At 57.8% G+C, this 23,684-nt stretch overlaps 1 protein-coding gene and 1 long non-coding RNA gene across 16 annotated transcripts in view; both read right to left on the bottom strand.

Annotated features, from left to right (window-relative positions):
• The window catches only part of SHISAL1 (shisa like 1), a 143,914-nt gene that overhangs the window by 18,990 nt on the left and 101,240 nt on the right, over positions 1 to 23,684 (bottom strand). For 8 of the 15 annotated variants that reach the window (XM_085024980.1, XM_013997474.3, XM_085024990.1 and 5 more), the window contains exon 4: positions 17,389 to 17,706. In XM_085024980.1, the coding sequence (XP_084881106.1) occupies positions 17,389 to 17,706 (318 nt within the window). Of the gene's footprint in view, positions 1 to 17,384; positions 17,707 to 23,684 lie in introns of those variants that run through there. The other 7 variants (XM_085024979.1, XM_085024984.1, XM_085024981.1 and 4 more) reach the window with 1 other exon arrangement.
• On the bottom strand, positions 4,129 to 8,612 carry LOC146403086 (uncharacterized). The gene is made up of 2 exons (XR_014845373.1): positions 8,090 to 8,612; positions 4,129 to 7,328 (listed from the first exon to the last, which is right to left on the bottom strand). It is a non-coding gene; the product is annotated as an uncharacterized LOC146403086 (long non-coding RNA).

Genomic DNA, 23,684 nt, shown 5'->3' with positions numbered 1-23,684 from the left:
CCTGGCAGGCTCAGATGCCCTGCTCCCCTCCCCACACCCTCCTCCTGCCCTTGGCTCAGGACAGAGGGGGCAGGAGGGGGCAAAGGCTTGGGCCAGGGTCATAGACGAGCATGGTGGGCACACAACCCACACATGCATGCCCATGCATGATACCCACACGTGCACCCCCCAACACCATGTGCTACCCACGGGCACGACACCCACACTGCTCACACAAACCACACACACAGACTGCACCCCCCACACACACACACACACTGTACACACACACCCCTGGGCTTGGTACTTCCTGGCCAGCCCCTCAGCCAGGCAGGAGGCCCGTCTGTCACGGCTGTAGGTCCTGAGTCCACTGTCCCTCCTGGGGCCTCCCTCCACCCACCTGGGACACATCTGATCCTCGTGGCGCCTCCATCTCCCGCTCACCTGTGACCTGCCCCCGCCCTGGGGATGCATGTTCGCCCTTTATAACCCCCTCCCCCGCTCCCTGCGGTCAGCCCCGCCCCCACCACAAGCCCCGCCCAGCCCTCCTCCTGCGCTGTCCTTCCCCTGACCTGGCCACAAGGCACGTTGGTCACTCACGTCCCACCCCACAGTGGTCCTTGGCGCCCCCCCCCCGCCCCCACATCCACCCCCTCCGTCGTCTGCTTCCAACACACTTTCAAATCAGTCCATTCCTCCCCATCACTGCCTCCAGCCTGAACCACCATGGTCTCTTCCCCGGGGCCCAGCGGCGGCCTCCCCTCGGCCTCCCTGCCTCCAATCCTGCCTCCCGCTATCAGCCCTGCCTGCCAGGGAGGGGCAGGGCGGGGGGCTCTCACCCAAAGGCCCATCAGACCAAGTCGCTTGCAGCTGGGGTCCTTCCTGTGGATGGGGTGTTGGGTTAGGTCCCCTGCCCACCCTCTCAGATTCCGTCCCCACCATCCCCCTGCCAGGTGGGCATTACTTACTCCCCTGCCATTGTCTACCCTGTAGCTCAGAGAGGTAAAGCAACTTGCCCAAGGACACACAGCTGGGCAGCCCAGAGGCTGGTGCCAGGGGACTCAGGCTGAGGATGCAGGGATTCCTGGGACTCAGGGCAGGATGGGAGCCCTCCCGAGCCCGTGGCCAAGATCTGGCCGCGTGGTCTCCCCCTCAGCCTGGGGGCAGCTTAGAAACAAGAGGATGACCGCTGGAGGGCGCTGATGAGGAGCGGGGCAGGTGCCCTGGAGGCAAGTGCTGGTTTCTGTGTTCCATCGGGGCTGGAACGCCCACAACGAGCATCTCTTCTTGGAAGCAAATATCTTAGCAGTTAAGGAGAGTTTTAATGGCAGGGGGTAGGGGTGGAATAAAGAAGAAAGGCTTCTGTGGTCCCTCCCGACCCATGTCGAAGGCGTTACAGTCCTCCTTCCCCTGCTCGCAAGCTTCTGATCTGGGAGCTGGGCCCAGGACGACCCCCGAACTAAGTGGGTGGGGGGAACACAACAGCCATCAGCCCAACCATGATGTCCCGCGCTGGCGAACACCCTTTTTCCAGTTACCCCACTGCAGCCCAGGGGGCGATTACATGGCGGTCCCGTCAAGTTCACGTAAAGGAACACCCTCCCTTCTTTTGGTAATGACCCCCCGCCCCCGCCACTGCCCAGATTCACCCAAACCTTCGTGGAAACATCTCTTTGTTAATTACTGAGGCGAGCTGGCGTCTTTGTTCCAACATAGTTATTGGGTGAGGGAATTTTGGGGAGGGAAGGGCTGCACCCACGGCACTTGGAGGTTCCCAGGCTAGGGGTCCAGTCAGAGCTACAGCTGCCGGCCTACACCACAAGCCACAGCCACACCAGATCCAAGCCACATCTCTGACCTACACCACAGCTCATGGCAACACCGGATCCTTAACCAACTGAGCGGGGCCAGGGATCGAACTTGTGTCCTCAGAGACTACACTCGTCCTTAACCTGCTGAACCACAATGGGAACTCCAGGTTAGGGTGTTTTAATTAAGATTCCAAACTAGGGGGCTGGGTGGGCAGCATAGCTCTCCCCCAGGCCAGAAGGTGGGGTGGGGTTGGGGTGGGATTGCAGGAACCCCACCCAGGACGAGGCAGGCTTTGAGTCACCACCTGGCAGAGCATGCCTGGCAACAGGGCTGAGTGCCTGCTCTGTGCCAGCTCCTAGCAGGCACCATCTCTGTCCTCCTGATGGCCCCGTTGCCCAGACAAGCAAACAGGCTTGGGAGAAGCCAGTGACTGGCCCAGGGTCACAGCGTCCGCCCACCTGGTTGGCCGGACCCAAGCCCCTCACTCCCTGCCCCACCCTCCAGCTGAGCTCATCCTGGGCCTGGAGACAGTGGATCTCGCTTATCCGAAAGTGCATCTTCAGCGATTTTTCTAAGACCTTCTCTGGGGTATATTTGCCCTGTGGCTGAATACCTTGATTTCCCAGGCAAAGCAAGCGGGGGGTCGGGATTGATTCTCTGCCCTTCACTGGCTGGCATTCCTTGCGGGCGGGGCTGATCCTGTCTCCTCTTTCAACCTCCTGCACTGAGCACTGGCCGTGGGCTAGTGTCGACCTTGAATAAAGCACTTATTGAATAAGTGAGTGAGTTACGGGTGCCCGGGCTGCAGCCACACAGCGATGCAGACTGTTCCAGAGAAGGAAGGGCAGGATGGAGCTGGAGAGTTTGCAAAGGGACACCCAAGATGTTTCCTCGGGGACCGAGAGCCAGATGTGTAACAGGGAGGTCTGACCAGGCTCTCCGGCTTCTGGTCCCCCTGTTTTCCTGGGCTGGGAAAGACCAGGATCCGGGAAGCGTGGCTGAGGCGCCCTCCAGAACGATCTTGCTTCTTGTCCTGCCTACCACTGCCCGGATGCCTGCCCCTGGGTGTCCCCGGGAACGCAGGGACCGAGGTTTCCCAAGCATGCAGAAACACATTTGCGTCTCCACAGTCAGGGGCACAGACCGCAGGGGCAGGCAGCTCATCAGAGGTGCTGGATCTGTAATATCTGCTGCCCATTTCCGTGGTGCAAAGACCGTCAACATGGTATCACTGACCCCAGCGTTGGTGAGAGACGGGTAGCAGCCACCACTGCACAGAGACCACAGACGTAGAAACGGAAGAGCAGGGAGAGCAGCGGATGTACAGAAACAACTGGGTAATTGGCTTGTATCCACTACCTTTGTATTTAATGGAGTTTATTTAACTGGAAGCTCATATCATTGAATTTTTACCCTGGGTGTGTTTCATAACAGGCTCCTAACATTTCTCAAAATTTAACTACCAGTTCAGCAGAGCCAGGATGAGGTGGCCCCGCCACTCTGGGCCATGTGTATGGATGCGTTTGATGTGTATGCATTAGGAACACTTCACTCGTTTCTTTTTAATTGAAACATAGTTGATTTACAGTGTTGTGTTAGTTCCTGGTGTACAGCAAAGTGACTCAGTTCGACGTATATTATTAATATATATGTCCTCATATTCTTTTCCATTACAGTTTATTACAAGATATGGACTCTAGTTCCCTGTGCTATATCCAGGATGTCCTGTGGTTTACGTAGTTTATTATACGGTAGCGTGTATCTGCTCATCCCAAACTCCTAGTTTCTCTCTCCCCCCACTTTCCCATTTGGTAATTGCAAGTGTGTTTTCTACGTCTGTGAGTCTTTTTCTCTTTTAGACCTAAGTTCATTGTATCGTATTTTAGATTCCACATATAAGTGATCTCATATGATATTGGGTTTTGGCTGACTTCACTTAGTGTGATCGTCTCTAGGTCCATCCACGTTGCTACAAATGGCATGATTTGGTTCTTTTTTATGGCTGAGTAATATTCCATCGTATATATATATGTATATATGCACTCTATGTATGTATCTCTCACATCTTCTTTTATCCATTCATCTGTTGATCGGCGCTGAGGTTGCTTCTGTGCCTTGGCTACTGTAAACAGTGCCACTACGAACCCTGGGGTGCAGGTGTCTTTTTGAATTAGCGTTTTCTCCGGAGAGACGCCCAGAACGAGGACCGCTAGATCACAGGGTAGCATTATTTTCCTAGAGTAGCTGCACCAATTTACATTCCCACCAACAGTGTAGGAGGGTTCTCTGGAAAAAAATGTAACTCTTAAAGATATGATAGCTTAGAGCAAGTCTGAGTTTTCTTTTTTTAAAAAATGGCTTGATTTAAGGTCAATTTAAAATGTAGTAAGTAAATAATACAAGGGAGGGCGGTACACAGCAGGAGGAAGACCCGGGAGCTGAAGTTTGGGAAATAAATGTTGCTGATGCAAATGGCTTCCATTCTCACCTGTCTTGGGGACACGTTAAAATAAGCTGGCAACTCAAGGGAGAGGAGATACAATTAATTACCAGATGAAAGGAGGGTGCCCCTTGAAATACAATTAATTACCAGATGAAAGGAGGGTGCCCTGTGCGGGGAGGAGGGGGAGGTGGCTGGGAAGTGAGCCTCCTCAGAAGCTGCCGGTGGGTGACAGTCCCTTCGGGAACGAGGTTGGCACTGATATAAAGACCCACAAAACTGTCACCACCTAGACTCAATCACTTGCCAGCCTGGACTCTATCTGGAGGAAATTATTCAAAGAAGGAAAACGAGAAACACTTACACGCGTTGGTTGCCACCCCCGATTTTCTAGAGTGTATGTTCCTCCCGCTTGCAATGTTCTTTGTCCTAGTTTTTTAAAAAAAGCTGTGCAAACGCCTTGCTGTAGAATGGCTAAATTAATGCCAGCACATGGAATCTGGACAACTGCGGAGCTGCTAATGTGAGATTTAGGAAAATTAAGTCAAAACCAGAAGATAACGGCTAATGTTTAAACCGTCATTTTTATTTGCATTTATTTATTTTTTGGCTGCACCTGCTGCAGGTGGAAGTTCCTGGGCCAGAGATCGAACCCGAGCTGCAGGTGCAACCTGCGCCACCGCTTTGGCAACGCCCGATCCCGAACCCTCTGTGCCATGAGGGAACCTCTGACAATGGCTAATTTTCATGTTAGGGAATAAAGCTAGAATGCAAATCTGTGTGTACAGTTGTCCCTCTATGACCGCGGGGGATCCACTCCAAGACCCCCAGGGGTCCTTGAAACGGAAGAAAGTGCCAAATCCTCCGGATACTAAGCTTTTTCCTATATGCACATGCCTGTGATACAGCTTAATTTATAAATTAGGCACAACAAGAGCTTAACAATGGTAACGCATAATAAAACAGAACAATGATAACAACATACTATAAGAAAAATTATGCGAGTGTGGTCCCTCGCTCCGTCTCGAAATATCTCATTGCCCAAACATAGCACTTTTTCCATCTTTGCTAAGCACTTAGCATCTGCACTACGGCTGCTACTTTTGCAGTTTCAGGTGTGACAGCAAAACGAGCACAAATTTCTTTTTCCTTCTTCCCGATTTCATGGGTCGAAGATTCGTCCTTCCCGTGGATCTTAGGAGGATCTTAGATTTGTTTCTTTCCTCATTGAGAACGTTCCTCCTCTCACTTAAAGGAGCCACTTCCTGGCTTCCCTCTGGCACAGCCGACTTGCCGGCATCACCGCTTTTGTTCGCTGGGGCCATGATGAGGTGGGTAAGGGTCACCTGAACACGAGCCCTGTGATACTGCGACAGTTGATCTGATCACCGAGATGGCTACGCAGTGACCAGTGGCAGGGGACACCCTGGACAAACGGATGGTTCACATCCGGGGTGGGATGGGGTGAGCCTTTTATCACGCGCCTCAGAGTGGTGCACAATTGAAAACGTATGAATTGTTTATTTCTGGAATTTTCCATTTGATATTTTCAAGCCGCAGCTGACCGCAGGCAACTGAAACCGGATAAAGTGAAACCTCGGAGAAGGGGGGGGAACCACTGTACCTCATTATTGCAAGAATGCAGAAAATGCAAAACACCTGTGCTTGGGTGTGGGGTTCTGTGGTTTGCTTCTCTCCTTTGCTCTTGCACTCGCGCTGCCCCCATCGGCACTGACTGAGGCACCTGTCACATGCCGGGTCCTGTTCTAATCCTCATAGTCATCCCACAAGGTCCATCTACTGGGTCCATTTTACGGATGGGCGAACCGAGGCTCCCAGAATTAAATAATTTGCCCAAGCTTCCCCACTCGCACGCGGAGGCAGGACCTGAACCCAGCTCTGACTCTTGGACCCTGCAGTTGGCCTCGCTGCGCGTTTGCTGGAGTGTGGCCGTGAGGCTTTGGAGGCGACACTGTATAGAAACCAGCCGGTGCTCTTTTTGGTTCTGTGCCACGGGGCTGGATGGCTCCCCCAGTGGGGAAGGTTTCCAGCAGAAGGAGGCAGGTGGCTGTGGACAGGCGGGGACCCATGGCTGCCTCAGCCCCTCCTTGGGTCTCCAGAAAGATTCTGAGGCCTGGGAAAGATCTTTACAGACAGTTCGAGGAAAAGGATGATGATCCAGAAGCCAATCCACACACCCGACCATGCCCACGCGCCAACCTTGACGGAGCCAGTGTGGGATCTGACCATGCCCATGTGCCAACCTTGATGGAGCCAGTGCAGGATCTGAAGCCACATGGCTTCTGGTCCATGCTGGGTCCAGGCCAGAGAGGGCTTGGGGTGCTGGTGCCCAGAGCCCCAGACCTCATGCCCTTTGGGGGGGACACTTGGGGTGGGGAAGGCCTGACTGGCGCAAGGAGCCTTGTCATCGCGGCCGGCACGGGCCTAGGTGCTTGGTGACCACCACTCCAGGGTGGGACTCTCACAGCAGAAGCAGCAGAAGCACCTGCTCCCCATTCCAAGAGCGTGGCCGTGGGAGTCCGCTAGACCTGGCTGTGAATTCTGGCTCGGCTGCTGTGCAGCTCTGCGAAAGCTGCTAACTCTCTCTGAGCCTCCATTTCTGCCTCCGTGCCTGGAGCTGGGGGCGGCCAGGCCACAGTGCTGCCAGGGATGTGAGCAGACAGCTCTGCAGCAGCTGCTTATCTCGATGGTTCCTCAGTAAATGTTATTATTAATAATAATAATGCCGGTCATCCACTGGCCTGACCCTTAGCAGGCTCCGGGCAGGGGAAGGTACATTTGCTCAATGCTTATCTGTTGGGTGCCCACTACTAAGTGCTGGCGGCATGGCTGGGCACAGGACAGACCGATCCCCACTCTCTCAGGATTCCTTACAGCAGAAGAGACAGCAGACCAGAAGCCAAACACAACAGAAAAGAACAGAGAGCTTCAGAGCAAGTGGGGTTGTTCAAATGCGGGCAGCAGCCCCCAGAGGGAGCGCGGGCTCCATCACTGGGCAGCACTCAGCTGCGTGGGGATACGGAGGGGGCCTCCGTACCAACACCTGGAAACCCTCCTGCCCTGGAGGCCGAGGGACCTGGGGCATGAGCCAGAGTGATGCTCTGAGGGTGGAGGAGAAGCCGTGCCGGTGGGAGGTCAGGAGCCCCCCGGTGGCCCGAGACACAGAAGTGGGTCATGGATGATGACGGACCATCGTGTCTCCACGGACAATTAGCGCCGCCGTTACAGCGCAGTTACGAAAGCCCCTCATGATGCGGGCAGCTCGCCGTGACATAACGTTGAATTAAAACCCCAAGACACGCAATCTTATGTGCCAAGCAACAACTGTAAAGTGAACCGTGCGCTGATGACAAGAGAAGGCTGCTGGGGGAGTGTGTGTGTGTGTGTGGGGGGGAGAATGGGCTGCGTTTGGTGCCCCTGGTCCACTCTTTGCACGTTCTCCAGTGGGCAGGGCAACCTTACGATGGGAAATTCGTCCTCAAAAGAAAGGAATCTGTGACAGCTCCTCGGTGCAGGGCTGAGGCGGGCGGAGTAGTGAATCAGGGAAATTACCATTAAGACCAGCAACAAGGACCCCCGAGGCTCTGGCTCCAATGGCCCTGCCTCCCATCCCCCCTTTCCAATGACCTGGGGCCTTGGGGGGGCGGGGAGAGGGCGAGATGCTGCAGCAACTGCCCAGGCTGCAGGACCCGGAGGGCAGACATGGGACTTGAACTCTGGACTCGTGGCGTCCCCTCCAGACCACAGCACCCGCCCCTTCCCTTCTGCTCTAAGATCCCAATTTGCTCCTTGGTACGAGTGGGAAATTCACTGGCACAGCCCCAGGTCCCTTTGGACGTGGCCGGGTCCCTTCTTCTGGACCCTGGGGGCTGGTGCGTCCTGAGCCCCCACGCTGTTTCCATCGAGAGCCGGGCTGGGGGTCCCTGTTGGGGTTTATGGCCCCCTGAGCCCTGAGGGAGTTTCTGGGCAGCATTTCTGACCTCTGGTGGAATATTATCAGTAAAGGGGGTAATATCACCAGAAAAAGAACCTGATTATTCTCTCAGAGAAAAGAAGCCTGAGATGCTCTCTGTTCCCGGACACCGCTCCCCATGGAGATCCCTAGGGCCTGACCCCTCCTCCGGGTCTTTGCATATGCGGTTCCTCCTACCAACAACACCCTTCCACCCTCCCTCTTTCCTTCCTTCTTTCTTCCTTTCCTCCTTTCTTTCTCTCTCTCTCCTTCCCTCCCTCCCTCTCTCTTTCTTTCTCTCTCTCTTTCTTCTTTCTTTCTTCACCTAACGCCTACTCATCCTTGAAGATCACTCTGGCCATCGCCTCCTCCAGGAAGCTCTCCTGGATGCCCAGCGTGGGCCAGTGTCTCCTCTGGGCTCCCTTCCATCAGACCTGCTCACTCATGGCTACTGTCTGCCCTCGAGTCAGTCTGACTGTGTGACCAGGTGCCCGAGGCAGGGCCTGGCCCAGGACAGGAGTGGGGAGGTGGGCTCCCATCCTTCTCTCTGGACCAGAACTGGACTCCTGCCCGCTGCCCTCAGTCCTGCCCTGGCTGGAGCCTTCAGCAGGGAGCCGGTTCCTGCCCAAGACTTCAGGGCCATGCGGAAGCCCTCGATCTCTGTCCCCTGCCTCCCCCGATTTTCCTGTCCAGCTCCCCGGCTGAGGACAGGCTGGAGACCCCGCCCTGACAGCCTCAGCTGGAGCAGACTGCCTGGGTTCAAATGCTGAGTCTACGGGGGGATCCGCTGGGTGACCTTGGACCAGTTACCTAACCTCTCTGTGCCTTGCTTTCCTCATCCACGAAATGAGGATTTGGGAGCGAGGTACTGAACCAGCAGAGAAAACCCTCGTTCTTAGTTCTAGCAGGGATGGGGCAGGACCACAGGGCGCCCTGCCTGAGCGCTGGCATGGTGCCCGGCTGCACCTGTGCTCAAGGGTTGCTATTATTTAATTAAATTAATTAATTTAATTTTTATGGCCATGCCTACAGCATATGGAAGTTCCCAGGCTAGGGATCCAGTTGGAGCTGCAGCTGGATCCGAGCTGCATCTGTGACCTACGTGGCTGCTTGTGGCAACGCCAGATCCTGAACCCACTGAGTTAGGCCGGGGATAGAACCCACATCCTCAGGGAGACAGCACTGGGGCTTCACCTGCTGAGCCACAGCAGGAACTCGGGTAGCTGTTATTTTAGATTTGCTCCCCAGCACCAAACCTACGTGTTCCCTCTTGGCCAAGCACCTGAGCCCTGGTCCACTGAGAAGCCCGGCTCTCTGAGTGCCCTCCCCGGGGTAAGGAGGGGCCAGCTGGGAGGGGAGGGAGCATGTCCCCCAGGAATTCGATCATCGCTCTCTCCTGAAGCCCTACTGTGTGCTCAGCCCCAGGCCAGGCCCTTCTGTGTGCTCTCCTGTACCTCTCATCACCAATGCCCAGAGGAGGTGCTGAGACTCCGAGAGGGTCTGCAGCTCATCTGAGGACACACAGCAGGTGAGGCCTCTGCTCCGGGCTTGTCATTCCTCCTCCCTCCCAGTACTCCCCAGTCATGGGGCAGCGCTAAGGAGCAAACACCCTCACCAAAGCTGCGTGAACGTGATGAAAACGGGAAGAACTGGTGGGGGACTGGGGGTGTCTCCCCGCGTAAACTAGGCCGGGTGGGAGGAAGCCAGGGCCCAGCGGGAAGGACAGAGATGAGATGGACGGGGCTAGAGTGTCCTGATCCAGCTGGAGGCCCCGAGCATCTGAAACTCCAACTCCACTCAGGACACTCAGTGCCTTCTCAATTCCATCACGGGGCCTCCTCGGTGTCTGATGTGTCGCCAAGGAATGAAGACACCTGGTCCTCTCCCTTTATCTCCTAATATCCTGGCATTTCTTTGCTGTTGGCTGGAGTCCTCCCTCCAGAAGCCACACAGCGGAGGCTCTGACCACAGAGCCAGGCAAAAAGGGACATCCGAGCTCTACCAGCGGGGAGGTTCTGGGGTCCAGGGAGCTCTGGGGACCCTGTGGGGAGGGGGAAGCATGAATGGGTTCTCCAATGAGCTAGAGAGGGTTCTAGGTGAGTGGGAGGGGCAATGGGCTGAGAGAGGACCCAGAGCGAATGTCAGGAAAGAGGGGCTGGCTCTTCCTTGGCCCCCACGAAATCTGTAAATGTCGCCTGACTTCAAGGTTCGCCGTGGCCTTTTCCAGGCCTCTCCCTCTGTCTGGAGAGACTCTTCCACCTTGTTCCAATCAGGTGACCTCCCCGCACCTCCCCAGGCCTGCGCAACGCTGTTGCCTCCTCCTCCGGGAAGCCTGCCCGGATGCCGCCCTCCCCTGCAGTTCCCTGAGGGCTCTCCTGGGTCCCCTGCGCCCTTCGTGCTACTGTGGTTGTTCCCCATGTGCTGGGATGCTTTCCGTGCAAACCCGAGCCCCTCCTGAACTAGAGGCTTTCTTGGCTGGCCAGGTGGACAGGGGAGGGGAGGGGAAGCTTCTCCCCTCTTGCCATGGGGTCAGGATATTCACTGTCCCCCCTGGACTCCAGAGCCAGCCCCCCAGGCCCCTGGGCTCCTTCTGCCAATCTGAGCCCTGAAGGCAGGCAGCCTGTCCTGGAGAAAGAAGCTCCCACTCGAAAGGCCCAGGCACTGTCCTCCAGTCAACGGCTGGTTCCCAGACCAGCATCTGGGGGAGCACCAGCATCTCCCGGGAGCTGGTCTACAAATGCAGAGTCCCAGGCCCACCCCAGCCCATGCACATTTGAATTCGCAAATTTATCAGGCCCCGGGGGGGATTGAATGCCCATTACAGTTTGAAATACACAAACACCCCTCTTTCCAGGCCAAGTCAGGAATTTCCCTTGGGAAGGCCTGGGGGTGAGCAGCCTCTGCCCTCTCCTCTATTCACCACCCCATCCCTCACCCCCCACCAGGCCTCTAGATCTGACTAGGGCCCCTGACCTCAGGGAAGGTTTTGAAGGATGAATAGGAGTTCCCCAGGGAGATGTGGAAGAGGAGCATTCTGGGAAGAGGACTGTGTGCAAAAGCAGGGAGGCGTGAATTGGCCAGAGATGGAGGGAAGCCCGGCCTCAAGTGGAAGGTGCGAGGCAGGAGGGAGGCGGGAGGCGCTCCGAGGTTAGCAGGGGCTTGGCGGCTGGCTCGGGGTCGGACTTGGTTCTGAGAGACCCTGCACCAGGGAGACCCCTGCTCAAGTTCATGGACTTACTGTGCGGCTGCGGGCAAGTCACTTAGCCTCTCTGGGCCTGTGTTTGCTCATCTGTTAAAGGAGACGGTAGAAGCTGTGGTACTCAGTTCCCAGGGTGGGAGTTACAAGGGCCAAGGAAAATAATGATGAGGGGGGTGTCCAGTAAGTGTTTAGCTATGGCCCCAGCGCTCCACTTGCTCCTGCGCCTCTTAGAAGGAGGTGAGAGGTAGCCTGAGGCTTCAGAGACAGCGGGGTGGCTGGGGAGGGCTGTGGGAGTCAGGCCAGGAACTGAAGTCCTCCAAGGGGTTGGGGAGGTGGGATGAACCAGAGGGAGCGAGGCAGGGACAATAGGAGACTGGGGTCCTGGGAGGGCAGCCATGAACCTCCTCTCGTCCTCATGACTGCACTGTGAGGTCAGGTTGCAACTGTACCCATTTTACAGATGAGGAAACTGAGGCTCGGAGAGGTCTTCGGGAGCCAAGATGGGATTCAAAGCCTGGTGTGGCTGACCTTGAGCCCCTGCTTGCTCTCTGGGCCTGTAACAGTGACAGCGACGCACATGTGCAGGATAATGACAGGGCAGTAGGGGTGATACCGAATTTCAGGGACCCTGCTCTCCACAGCTGCAGCGAGGAGCCTGGGTGGTGCCTGCAGCCTCCCTAGCTGCCCCCCTTTCCTCCTTTAGCCCCGCTACATCCCCGGGGAGGGCACTGGCAACAAAGCACACAGGTTAGGGTGATGCCTCAGGGGCAGCTCCAGTTCTGCTGCTGCGTCAACCAAACAGCATCTGCTGAGCACCTGCTAAGTGCCCTGAACACCAGAGACCAGACACCTGCGGGGGGGTGGGGGTAGGTTTCAGCCGGAGGGAGGCCAGCAACCATCGCACAATAATAAGGATGTGATTTGTTAGGAGGTAGACCCCGAGCTGGGGCAAAAAGAGCCAGGTGGAGTGGTGTGCGGGCCGTGGGTGAGGGCAGGGGCTGGGGGAGTGTTGGCTGAATGTGGGAACGGATGCGGGGGGGAGGGCCAGGGGAGGGCGGCAGGAAGGAGGCACTCAGCCCGGAATTGCCCCCCTGCCGCCTGTGAGCCTGCACGCATGCGAGAAAGGTCAAGGTGAAACGCTCGCTCGGGAGAAAAACAGAGCGTGGCAGGTGGGCAGGGGAGACATTATGGGTAAAAAACCAGGGCACGTGTCACCGCTTTTCAGAAGGAAACAAGCTGGGGGCATGGGGCCACTAGGGGAGACTGAGCCAGCAGTGGGATTTTAGCAGAAAACTTTGCAGTCCGAGGAAGGGAAAGCCAGCTTCCCTGCGAAGGTGATTGAAGGGGGGCTGTGCACCTGCTGTGCCCAAAGGACACTGCCCCCCCCCCACCGGATCCAGGCCGAGTCTGTGACGCAGTGACTGTGGGGGTCCAAGGCGGGGGCACCCTAGTGCCAGCCCACGTGGTGATGCAACTGGGGCCTCGCCAGGCAGCAAGGAAATGGCATTTCTGGGGATGGAGACGGATGGAGCTGTGTCTGCGGGGACCACAGAGGCAGGGCTGCCCTGAAATGCGGCACCACTGATGCTCGGCCTCCAATATTGCTTTTTTAGTGGCAGCTTGGGGGCTGCCTCAGAGATTCTGACCAAGAGGCTGCTCCCTCCTCCCGTGGACAAGGCCACCTCTCCAGCAGCCCTATGAGCGCCCCCTCCAGCAGAGGGGCTGCTGGCCCTGGGGTGGGGCCCTGCCTTGGTCTTCCCTTTGCTGGCTGACATGGGCGAGTCAACAAATTCCCCTGAGCCCCCCTCTTTCCACATCTGAAAATGGGGCTCCACACCCCAACCCCACAGGGCAGATGGGAGATGAACCAGGGTGTGTGGCTGGTCTGCGCAGCACGTGGGGTGGCCCGTGCAGGGACATGCTGCTTCTGCTCGCCCTGTCAACTCTGGAAGAGCTATAGGTGAAATGACCTTAAGAGTCACCACCACTCGGGGGCTAGGTGCCAGCCAGGACCTTGACAAGGACTGGCCCACTTAATTCTCAGGATGACAACAACCCCTGCTAGGTACGTGGGGAAACGGAGGCACGGGCCGGTGGAATGGCTTGTCCGAGGTCACAGGGCCTGCACGTGTCCCAGGTGGGCTTTGAACCTGAGCCATCGGATTCCTCCCCAAACGGTTGTGCTTCCTATGGCACGATGGTAATGCGAACACGAAAAATAACCAACTAAGAGTCATGACTTTAGGGCCGGATTGGTGCTGACTCCACTGACGCAGCCCGTGGCAGGTGCCCGGTACGCAGCCAGCACTCAGCGACTGTGACCCCCTTCTCCACCCTGTCACCCCATCCTGTTCCTCTTTGTGCCACTGTGCCCTGAGCACCTGACACTGAGTGGATGCCCGCTGTCTGGGGAGCTGGGGGGAGCAGCTCTCACAGCCTCCTCGGTGGGTTTCTGAGTGTTCGCTGAGCCCTGCCAGGTGCCCAGCTCTGCAGGGACTCAGCTGTCAGCACCGAGGCTCAGCCTGGTCCACGACCCTGCCTCCAGGTCCAGCGCCTGCTCCCGGCCACCAACCAGGCAGCTGCAGCACCTATGGGCCTCCCCTTGGGGCACCTGGGATAAGCTTCCTGCCTCAGTGTCCCCAGGAGTCGTCCAGGGCTGGATTGTGCCTTGAGAGTCCCCCACCCCCAAATGAGGGCTCAGAACAGGCATGTGTGTGGGGCCTAGAAGAGGAGTGACCTCGTGGTGGGGACTTTGGGGACCCCGGTGTCGAGTGCACCTGCAACCTGCTTCCCCCTCGGCCCCTCTTCCCAGATGAAGCGCTCCGGTCCTGCTCCCTGGGGGCGGAGAGGCTGGGCTGTGGGTCAGGGCTGGAGAAGCCCCTGGGAGCTGGAGAGGCTGGGGTCACCCACATGATTCTGAGGCGGGATGGGGGTGGGGAGAAAGCCACAGAGGCCACAAAGGCTGAGGACTTCTGGAGATGAAAGGGGACACACACACATGCACGCCTGGGATGCAGCTGATGCCATCCGCTGGAGAGGTGGCATCTCAGTGATGCCCTAGCAAAGTGCTGACACATGCCCAAACGTGGGGGTTCAGAAGACCCACAAAGCAGCCCAGACTCCAGTGCTTCTTCGGGGAGAAACAGTGATTCCAGCCCCTCCTGCTCCTCGATTGCCAGATTTCCAGCCCCCCTCCCCCCACTTCAACGCCACCCCGTGACCACACCCCCCGCCCCGTGGGGAGGCCATCCACCTGCCTGGCTGGGTGGCTTTCTGCCACCCTCTCCCCTTCTGTCCCCAAGGCAAGGCTTGTGTGACCTCAGACTGCCCCGCACCGTCCGGCTGTGCCCCTCACCCGCCGGTGCCTCCCTCGGGCTGTGTCCCTTCATTGGATGAAATTGCCCACGTCTTCCTGGGCCCCACGGTCGCTGTGTCCCTCACCCCCAGCACAGAGCCAGGAGGGGTGGGGGCTGCTCGGGGAAACTTTAGCCCAGTTGAACAATGTAACAGAAGACAGCACACGGGAGGCGCAGGGATTCCTGCGAGCCTGGGGGAGGGGGCGGATGCTAGGGCCAGTGGGTAGGGGGGCTGGAGCCCCCATCACATCCTGACCATACTGGCTTGTCACCTCGGGAAAGCTTCTTGGCAGGGTGCAAACGCCACTCAGGACACAACAAGTGCTCAGTAGGCGCTGCTGGGAGCAGGGCACCCAGCAGGAGGCCAGCGCCAGGAAGGTCGGCCGCCCGCCTGACCGTATTCCCAAAGTCCATCCCTTCTCCCCTCGGGCGTACACGGAAGCCCAAGCAGGAAGCCCCCGACCCAAGGTCACCGCCAGTGGAAGGCAGAACGGAGCTGGGCGGCACCCTGGGAACCCCCAGCACACGTCCCATCCCCGCAGGTCTCCAGGGAACGCTCACTTGGTCGTGCAGAGAGGGGAACCAGCAGGCGCTGCGCTCCAACACGACGCAGACGCCTGGGAGCTCAGCCTCTCCCGAAGCCATGAACCCAGGCTGCAGGGACCAGCCCATCAAGCTTGGCGCGCCCTTTCTGCTCCACGGCAGATGTCTTTGAACCCCACCTGGAGTGCACAGCACGGCGCCTGGCACACAGTAGGTGCACAATTGTGCAGTGTGGAAAGGGGGAGACGGCAGAGGCAGGTGAGGGTTAACAGCAAGGGACTGGACCCAGCGACTCGGAACAAACCTCACCGCCCTGGATTCTGCAGGCAGGAAGGCAAACACCCCAGAGAGGCTGGCTCGAATCACTGCCAAGGACACAGCAAGGGGGGTGGAGAGGGACACCTCTGTTGACATGGTAGCTTCAGCTCTCAAAGCACGTGGCATCTGCGAGAGACATTTTTCCAGTGGTTCTCAAAGTTTGGTGCCTACAGTATTACCCTCAGAGCTTCCTGGCTGAGACCCGGGCATTGAGGCTGACAACCGGCCCAGGGGTGTCTGCTCCAAGAGCCGCGCTCTTTGGGAAACCCCAGCTTTGGGGCTGGACCAGCAGCTGTTTCACTTTGGGGCTGACGCTTTGGGTGGGCTTGTGTGTCACCTCCCACGCCTCTGGATGGAGACCCGCCTCTTCTGCAGCCATCACCTCCACGCCACCAGGAGCCTGGCTCGCCACCCCGCCCCCGCGAGAGGACCTGCTCGCGCACGTTTGGCAAACAGAGCTGAGCTGAACAAGGCTTTGTCTTTGTCCCCTGCGTGACGGACGGGGCACTTATTGGACCAGTAAGCACAGGCTGATTTAAGTGTCTCTTATTAATTATTTAAGTTATTCATTATGGAAAAGGTCACCCTGCATGAGCTACTTAAATGATCAGGAACTAGCTTGGCTGCATCTCCAGCAAGGAGGTAGCAGCGGTCAACTGAGCACCTACTATGTGCCGGGAATTGCATTTGATCCCCAGGATAACCGGGGCAGGGGGAGTGGACATGCAGACTCTCCACTCCCTCACAAGGATGGAGGTTGAGCGGGTGAAGGAACTTGCTTGAAGTGACGGAGCTGGTAACTGGCCAAGCTGGGACTTGAACCTGGGTTGGGTTGCCTGCAGAGCTCATGGACTTGGCAGTGATCCCTGCTGCAGGTTTTTGCACCTGGATCTTGCAGGCTGGGCTCGGTAGGGTGATGCCCCGGGCTGACGTGCCCCATGTCTTGTGTGCCCAGGGCGGCAGCTCAGCCCCCACAGGGCACCTGGACCCCACACCGAGCCCTGGATGTGGGCATCTGTGCTCAGCCTTGCACCTGCCAGGGGCTGAAGCCTGTCCTTAGTGTGGGCCAGCTGCGCAGTGGCTCCTGCTCCAAAATGCACAGAGCCCGCACTGTCCCGGGACCCCCAGGTCAGGTTATTCCCCAGCTCCCATCAGACTAGAGACGGACAGACTGGAGAGGCACCGTAGAGGAAGCCATAAACTCGCCCCTGGGGCAGGGTAACTGGCTCTGCCGGAGTGGCCACCCTATAAGGCCAACTGAGATCCCACCTTCCTTGCCAGCTTCCTTCCCTCCCATGAGCCACCACTGAGCAGCCTGCCTGCATCGCCTCACTTCTGTGCTCAGTGGGACCCAGTAATATGCTTATTTCCTAACTTCATGTGGAAAAAAGCTTCCCTCCCAGCCCCTGACAGACCAGTTCGCTTCCTCTGACCAGACTGTGAAAACCTGGAAAGCCATCCAATTTCCCTTTTTGCCTTGGCAGCCAGGAAACTCACAATGCCATTTCACGCTCAGTGGCAACAGTTCACTCACACCAGAATTCTAAGGAAAATAAAAACTGGCAAGCTTTTGTTTCTAAAGCTCCATTTCAACCTTTCATTTAGACTCTGCTGTCCAGGCACACGCTGTTGTTACCATATGCAACTTGAAATTTTTCCCGGCAAATGAGATAAGCACATAATCCGGTAATTGATGAGCCAAACCGAGCAGCAATAATGACCTGGTATTTTCCAAGCTCACCAAAGACAAGCGATCGCAGCCACTCACCAGGCAGAGGAACTCTGGAAGGCCATCAGCGGTGGGCTGTGGCTGTCTCTCTGGAGCGTGTGCACGGCCTGGGGCGCTTGCGGCAGGGGGCCCGGAGGAGGTTGGGGCTGCGGGGCCGGCTGTCCTGGCCGAGGGGCCCGGGCCGGGTTCCCCCATCGCCGGGGGTCCTGTTTCATCCACCGTCCATGGATGCCCCACCGTGCCAGGTAGACCTTGCAAATGTCGTAGTTCATGGCCGAGTAATACAAAAGATCCAGAACCAGCAGCATCAGCACAAAAAAGCCGTAGATCCACACTCCCAGCAAGGCGGTGTAGTTGCTGGGGGAAAACAGAGAGAGGCTGAGAGGCCGCGACAGTGACTCCGCTGGGCCCGAGTTAACCAGTGGGGTGGATTAGAAAACGGAACACGGGAGCCATTTCGGGGTCTCAGAGGGGAGGGGTGGCGAGCCCCCCCCCGCCCCGGGCAAGGAGTCTGGGTTCCCTCTCCTCATGCTCGCTCCCCACCCCCACTGCCTCTGTCCCACCTGCCTCTCGGCCTCCCCCTAGATCCCTGGAACCCATGGCCCTGAGCCCATCCCACCTGACTACCCCTCCAGGACCCCAGGTCCTTGGGTGGGGCTCCCGGGGGGCTTCCCTCCCCTCGGCGCCCCCCCCACCACATACACTGTTAAACCCTTTGGAAGGGGGAGTTCCCTTTGTGGTGCAGGGGAAGCAAATCCGACTAGGAACCATGAGGTTGAGGGTTCGATCCCTGGCCTCGCTCAGCGGGTTAAGGATCCGGCATTGCCGTGAGCTGTGGTGTAGGTCGCAGAGGCGGCTCAGATCTGGTGTTGCTGTGGCTGTGGTGTAGACCAGCAGCTACAGCTCTGATTGGACCCCGAGCCTGGGAATTTCCATATGCTGCAGGTGCGGCCCTAAAAAGACAACAACAAAAACAACTCTTTGGAAGGAATTTTTGGCTTGGCTCAGGAAGTAGCAGCCCCTACTCTCACCCTCCTGCCCCCTCCCACATGGTCCTCCTCCCAGCTGTCTCCCGTGGGTGCCCCAGGTCGGTCCACCCTCCTGCCCTTTGCTATGCTGTTCCTGCCACCCAGGAGGCACCCCTCATCACCTCCTCCCCTCCCCCATCAGCTCCCCCGCCCCCATCTTCCTGGACCCAGAGCAAATGCTGGAAGTCTGTCGTCTTAAGATAAACTGACCCACGCTCCAGAGCGGTAAACCCCCACCCATCAGCACCCACACCAGGCCACCTCACACCCCCGAGTTCTGCGGGAACCCAGCTGGTGTGCTCCCCACCTGCGGCCGGCTCCCTTCCAGCCTGCTTCATCTCGCCTCCTCTCTCAGAAGCCCAGGACACTCAGCATCGGCTCCGCTGCCCTCCCCACGCCCCTGACTCTGGTCCCTTCTGCTCCACCAGCCACATGCCTTCAGAGCCCCCCCCCATCGCTCCCCAACTCAGGCCTCTTCACCAAGCACCACCAGACTGCGCGGCTGGGGGTCTCGGGGACCCCTGATGTCGATTCTCTTTCTCCCTCACCCTGCACTTCCGCGGGGGACTAGCCACCCTCCAGAAGTAGAGGTGATGGCAGGTCTAGAGCTGCGAAGGCCCATGGCCCCTAAGGAGCTCGCTCGGACCCCCGGCCTTTGCACAGGCTGTGCTGCCGGCCAGGCCAGCCTTTTCTGTTCCCTGCCGCCTTCCTCCCCACCTGAGTCCTACCACCACCTCTCGGAGACTGCCTCCTCCAGGAAGCCCTCCAGGCACACTGCCCTCCATATGGCTGGGTCAGGCCCAAACCCACTCTGCCCCCCCGGGGCCAAGCTGTCAGGGCCCATGTTCATCTTCCCGCCCAGGCCAGGGTCTGAGTCTCCCCCGGGGCCCAGGAAGGGCCGTTTCCCCCGCTTTGCCATTGCCGCTGGGGCCGCTGAGCCCCCAACAGTGCTTGCCCAGGACTGCGGCAGTTTAAGGGGACCGATTTATTAATCCCACAAATGCCGCCTCCATCTGCGCCCCACTGCGGGCATCTGCTCAGGGGCGTGTGCGCTGGCGGGTGGCCAGAGGGAGGCTCTACCCAGCGGCACAGCCCTACATCCCACTGGGAGGGGCCCGCCCTGGCTGCCACCAGACAGGGGTCCTTTGGTGTCCTGGGTCCCCACCGCGGGCCCCTCTGTCTGCTGTCTGAAGCCAGGGAGCATGGGCCCGAGCCGGGAGGCCTGGCTCTGGTTTGTCCTGGGCCCAACTCGGCTGTGTGGCCTGGGAGGCCCCCTGTGTGTCTCTGGGCCTGGAAGAGATGATGTGAGGTCCCACTTGGGTTCAGTTTCCAGACTCTGGATCTTCCCAGCTTGGTTCACCCCTGAGCACTGCCTGACCTTGACCTCTGCCGTGGTGGGGGAGGGGGCTGCTCCCCTCGGGGTCCTCCCGCCCCCTACCAGGGCTGGGCCCAGGCAGAGCTGCTGACATTCGCTCACCCTGCCCTCTGCCTGGATACCTTCCCTCCTTACGTGAAGGCTGGGGCACCTTGTATGGAGCAGACACTGGCAGGTGCTTGGGGCTCAGTATCTGCTCATGGAATGAGTAGCCCAGCAATTCTGCATCAAGGCATCTTTGATCCCTCCTGCAGCTCCATCTCTAGCCACTACCTCCATGGGGCCCACAGCCATCCCAGGGGCTCGTTCATACTAAGGTGTGGAGGACTGATAGCCAGCTGCTTTAGGGGAAGCTAGCTCTGCCTGGACAATCTGGATAAGAATTCCTGCCAGGGACCAGAGGCCGGCAGCCCCGTCTGGCATGCCGAGGCAGGAGTCCACGTGGACAGAGGAGGAGGCCCTGGCTCCAGCCACCGGCACGCCTGCTCCCCCAGCACCCTCTCTCCAGCCTCCCCTGTAGCCCCCACAGAGCTGCTCCAAGCATCCAGCTTTTCCTGGGTGGTTCCCATGGCAGCAGCCGCGGGGGCTGAGGGAGGGGGGCAGGGAGGGAGAGGCAGGGGCAGCTGTTTGCAGAAGCTGCCCCACAGAGAGAGAGAGTCTGCGATGCTGGCGGGGGTGGGGGTGGGGAGCTGGACTAAACCACCAGGACTGAGAAATAACAGCAACAAAGACACAGCTGCTGGGCATCGCTCTAAACGCTTTACACATCTCAGCCCGTTCCACACTCGAGAAATAGACCGGGAAGCAAGTATTACTGCTTTCATCCCCATTCCAGAGATGGAATCCAAGGCTCAGAAGAATTAAGAGCGTCTAGTCATCAGGCGGCAGAGCCAGGATTCGAACTCTGCAGTCCAGCCCCAGAGCCCCCAATCCTAACCCCTGCACCACACTGCCTAAGGCAGGTGTCATGTTCTCTGGGCAGATAAGCCACCTCCAGGCTTCTGCCTATGCTTCTCCTCTGCCTGGAAGCTGCTCCCTCCCTCCTGTGCTCACAGCCGGCCCTGCCTCCATGTCTTAGTGTAGCTATCACCTCCTCCAGGAAGCCTTCCTGGATGTCCTGTGTTAAGTCCAATCCCTCCAGTGGGCTCCCAACGCCATTGGGCTTCCCAGAACACACTGTGTTGTCTTTGCTGTCTTGCAGGACTGTGTGCATCTTGAGATCAGAGCTCCTTGAAGCTAGGGTCCCGGCTCAACTTATCTTTGTGTGCCAAGCTACTCCCTGTGTCCCTTATGCTAACAGATACTGAGTGCTTATTCAGAGCTGGTGACAATGGCAGCCTTGATGTTAACAACTTTTTCCCTAGATTTTATCTTCACTAGGCACACACTCAGAGTTCACGGTGATACGAGCAACCACAACACACCACTGCCCTGCATTTCAAAATTTTTGCAACAACACTGTGTATTAGGGGCCAGTTTTCCTCACTTACAGATGATGAAATGAGGCCCAGAGAGGCAAAGTCACTGGCCAAAGGCTACAGAGCTGGGGAGTGGCCACACTGGGATTAAACGGCAGGGCCATCTGACCTCAGCATCTGCTGAACGGGGTGGGGGGCGGTGGAATCTCAAGGTCAAGTCTAAGACAGCTGTCTGGGTGGGGATTCCCCACATATGCGTGGCTGCCCTGGCCCTGGCTCACCCTGTACCAGGAACGGACATCGGGTCCCAACCTCCCCACCCCTCACCAAGAGCATCCCACGCATGTGTCATTGTCATCACGTGTGCCTCTGCAGCCACCTGGCTCTAACTGGCATAGGGGGAGGGTAGCATGATCGCATTGCCCCCCGACACCCACCCAGCTCGGGGAAGGGAGGGGCACACCCGCAGGAGGTGCCACCTTCGCAGACTCTCTCCCTTGCGAAGGAGGCCATCCTGGAGGTGGCGGCCGGCTAGGACGCCTGGGCCACGGATGCGGTCCCCAGGCAGCGCCCGGGCCCTTCAGGGCGTGCTCTCCATGGTTGGCTGGCTGGAAGCATTCCGGATTTTTTTAATTTAATTGAAAAATGTTATCTGGAAATTAATTTCATCCAGACGCAGGGGCGTTTTGCTGAGAGAGAGTGTGTGTGTGTGTGTGTGTGTGTGTGTGTGTGTGTTTTACAAAGGGCAGAAGATAAAACAGGCTGTGCTATGGGGCACGATGTGAAGCCAGCCAAAGCCACAGATAGCAATTTCTCAGTATCTTCCAAAATATTTACTGATTCAGATTCTTTTTGGAGCTTCCCAAGCGAGGAACAAAACCTTCTCTTTTGGCAAAACCTCGCTGAACACCTTTCGGGGACAGGAGCAGGTCTGTGAGCTGGCGGAGGCTGTGTGCAAGTCCCGTCACCACCCAGGGGCAGTTGCAATGAGGATGGGGGAGGTGAGGCCGCTGTGTCAGAACCCTGGCGGCAGAGTTCAAGGCCCCTCAGCCGACATCACCTAAAATAGCTGAGCACGGAGCCCGCTCAAGGGGCGGGCCATGGGTCACTGTGACAAGCTGATAAGCCTGGTGACGAAATTCCTGCCCCAAGAGGTCAGGCCTGTGTGGATTCAAGTCCTAGGCGGGCAAATTCCCTCTCTGTGGGAGTTCCCACTGTGGCTCAGTGGTAATGAACCTGACGAGCATCCATGAGGATGCGGGTTCCATCCCTGGCTTCACTCAGTGGATGAACATTCTGGTGTTGCTAGGAGTTGGGGTGACACAAACTGTGTGACTTAGGGCACGCGCCCCCCGTCTCTCAGCTTCAGCCCTGGTGCGAAGAGGCCACAGCAGGAGCGTCTTCAAAGATAACACCTCTGCTCAGGTCAAGGGCGTTAGTACAACACAGGCCCCTTGTGTTCCAGAAAATGCTCAGTGTTCATGTGTCCCTTCCCTGGCTTGGTGGCTGTATTCAGATTAGGAAACCTCATGGATTCTAGCCTCTTTAGCTTCACCAGGCTGACCGTGGGGAGGTAGGTTGTATGCCTAACAGGGCAGCAAGAACATCCAGAAACTTCGGGCCCAATTCAGACCCCGAAATGTGCTTGCTGGTGAAGTAAGGCCCACAGGACGGGGCCAGGTGGCGGAGACCCCGGCACTGGGATTCTCAAGTCCCCAAGCCTGGAGGGAACGCACCTTTGGAGGAAAGCGGTTTCACTGTGGGCAAGAATATGACAATCCAGCCCTTTCACGTTTGTTTTTGTTTTTGTTTTTGTTTTTTTGTCTTTTTAGGGCCACACCCATGGCATATGGCAGTTCCCGGGCTAAGGGTCAAATTGGAGCTGCAGCTGCCAGCTTACACCCCAGCCACGGCAACGTGGGATATTGTACCCACTGAGGGAGGCCAGGGATCGAACCCGAATCCTCATGGATACTAGTCGGGTTCTTAACCTGCTGAGTCACGATGGGACCTCCGAGCACTTTCTACTTTTAGGTCTTAGAGTTCCCTCTGTGGCTCAGCGGTAATGAACCTGACTAGTATCCAAGAGGATGTGGGTTCGATCTCTGGCCTCGCTCAGTGGGTTAAGGATCTGACATTGCTATGGGCTGTGGTGTACATCACAGATGTGGCTTGGATCCCCCGTTGCTGTGGCTGGGGTGTAGGCCGGCAGCTGTAGCTCCGATTGGACCCCTAGCCTGGGAACCTCCATATGCCGCGGGTGTGGCCCTAAAAAGTGAAAGAATAAAAATTTTTTTAAAAAACCGACCACTTTGAGGCCCTGAGGACTCCTCTGTCTTCTGAGAATTCCTGCCTCAGCCCATCTCCCTGGAGAAGGGACGCCCACGCACTGCTCAAGACTCTGGTCCATGCCACCTCTGCCAGAGACATGTCCCCCCCCCCCAGAGAGAGCTGACCACTGCCCCACGTCCCCCATGTCCCACCCCGTGCCCTGGACAGATGCTGCTGCTGCTT

This window comes from Sus scrofa, chromosome 5 (genome assembly GCF_054392235.1).
Source record: "Sus scrofa isolate SSC_HxYL_T2T_F1_AM1 chromosome 5, Sscrofa_HxYL_maternal_Yorkshire_Landrace_v2.0, whole genome shotgun sequence".
NCBI classification, from domain to species: domain Eukaryota; kingdom Metazoa; phylum Chordata; class Mammalia; order Artiodactyla; family Suidae; genus Sus; species Sus scrofa.
Note: the sequence above shows the minus strand (reverse complement) of the source record. Positions and strands in the feature narration are given on the sequence as shown.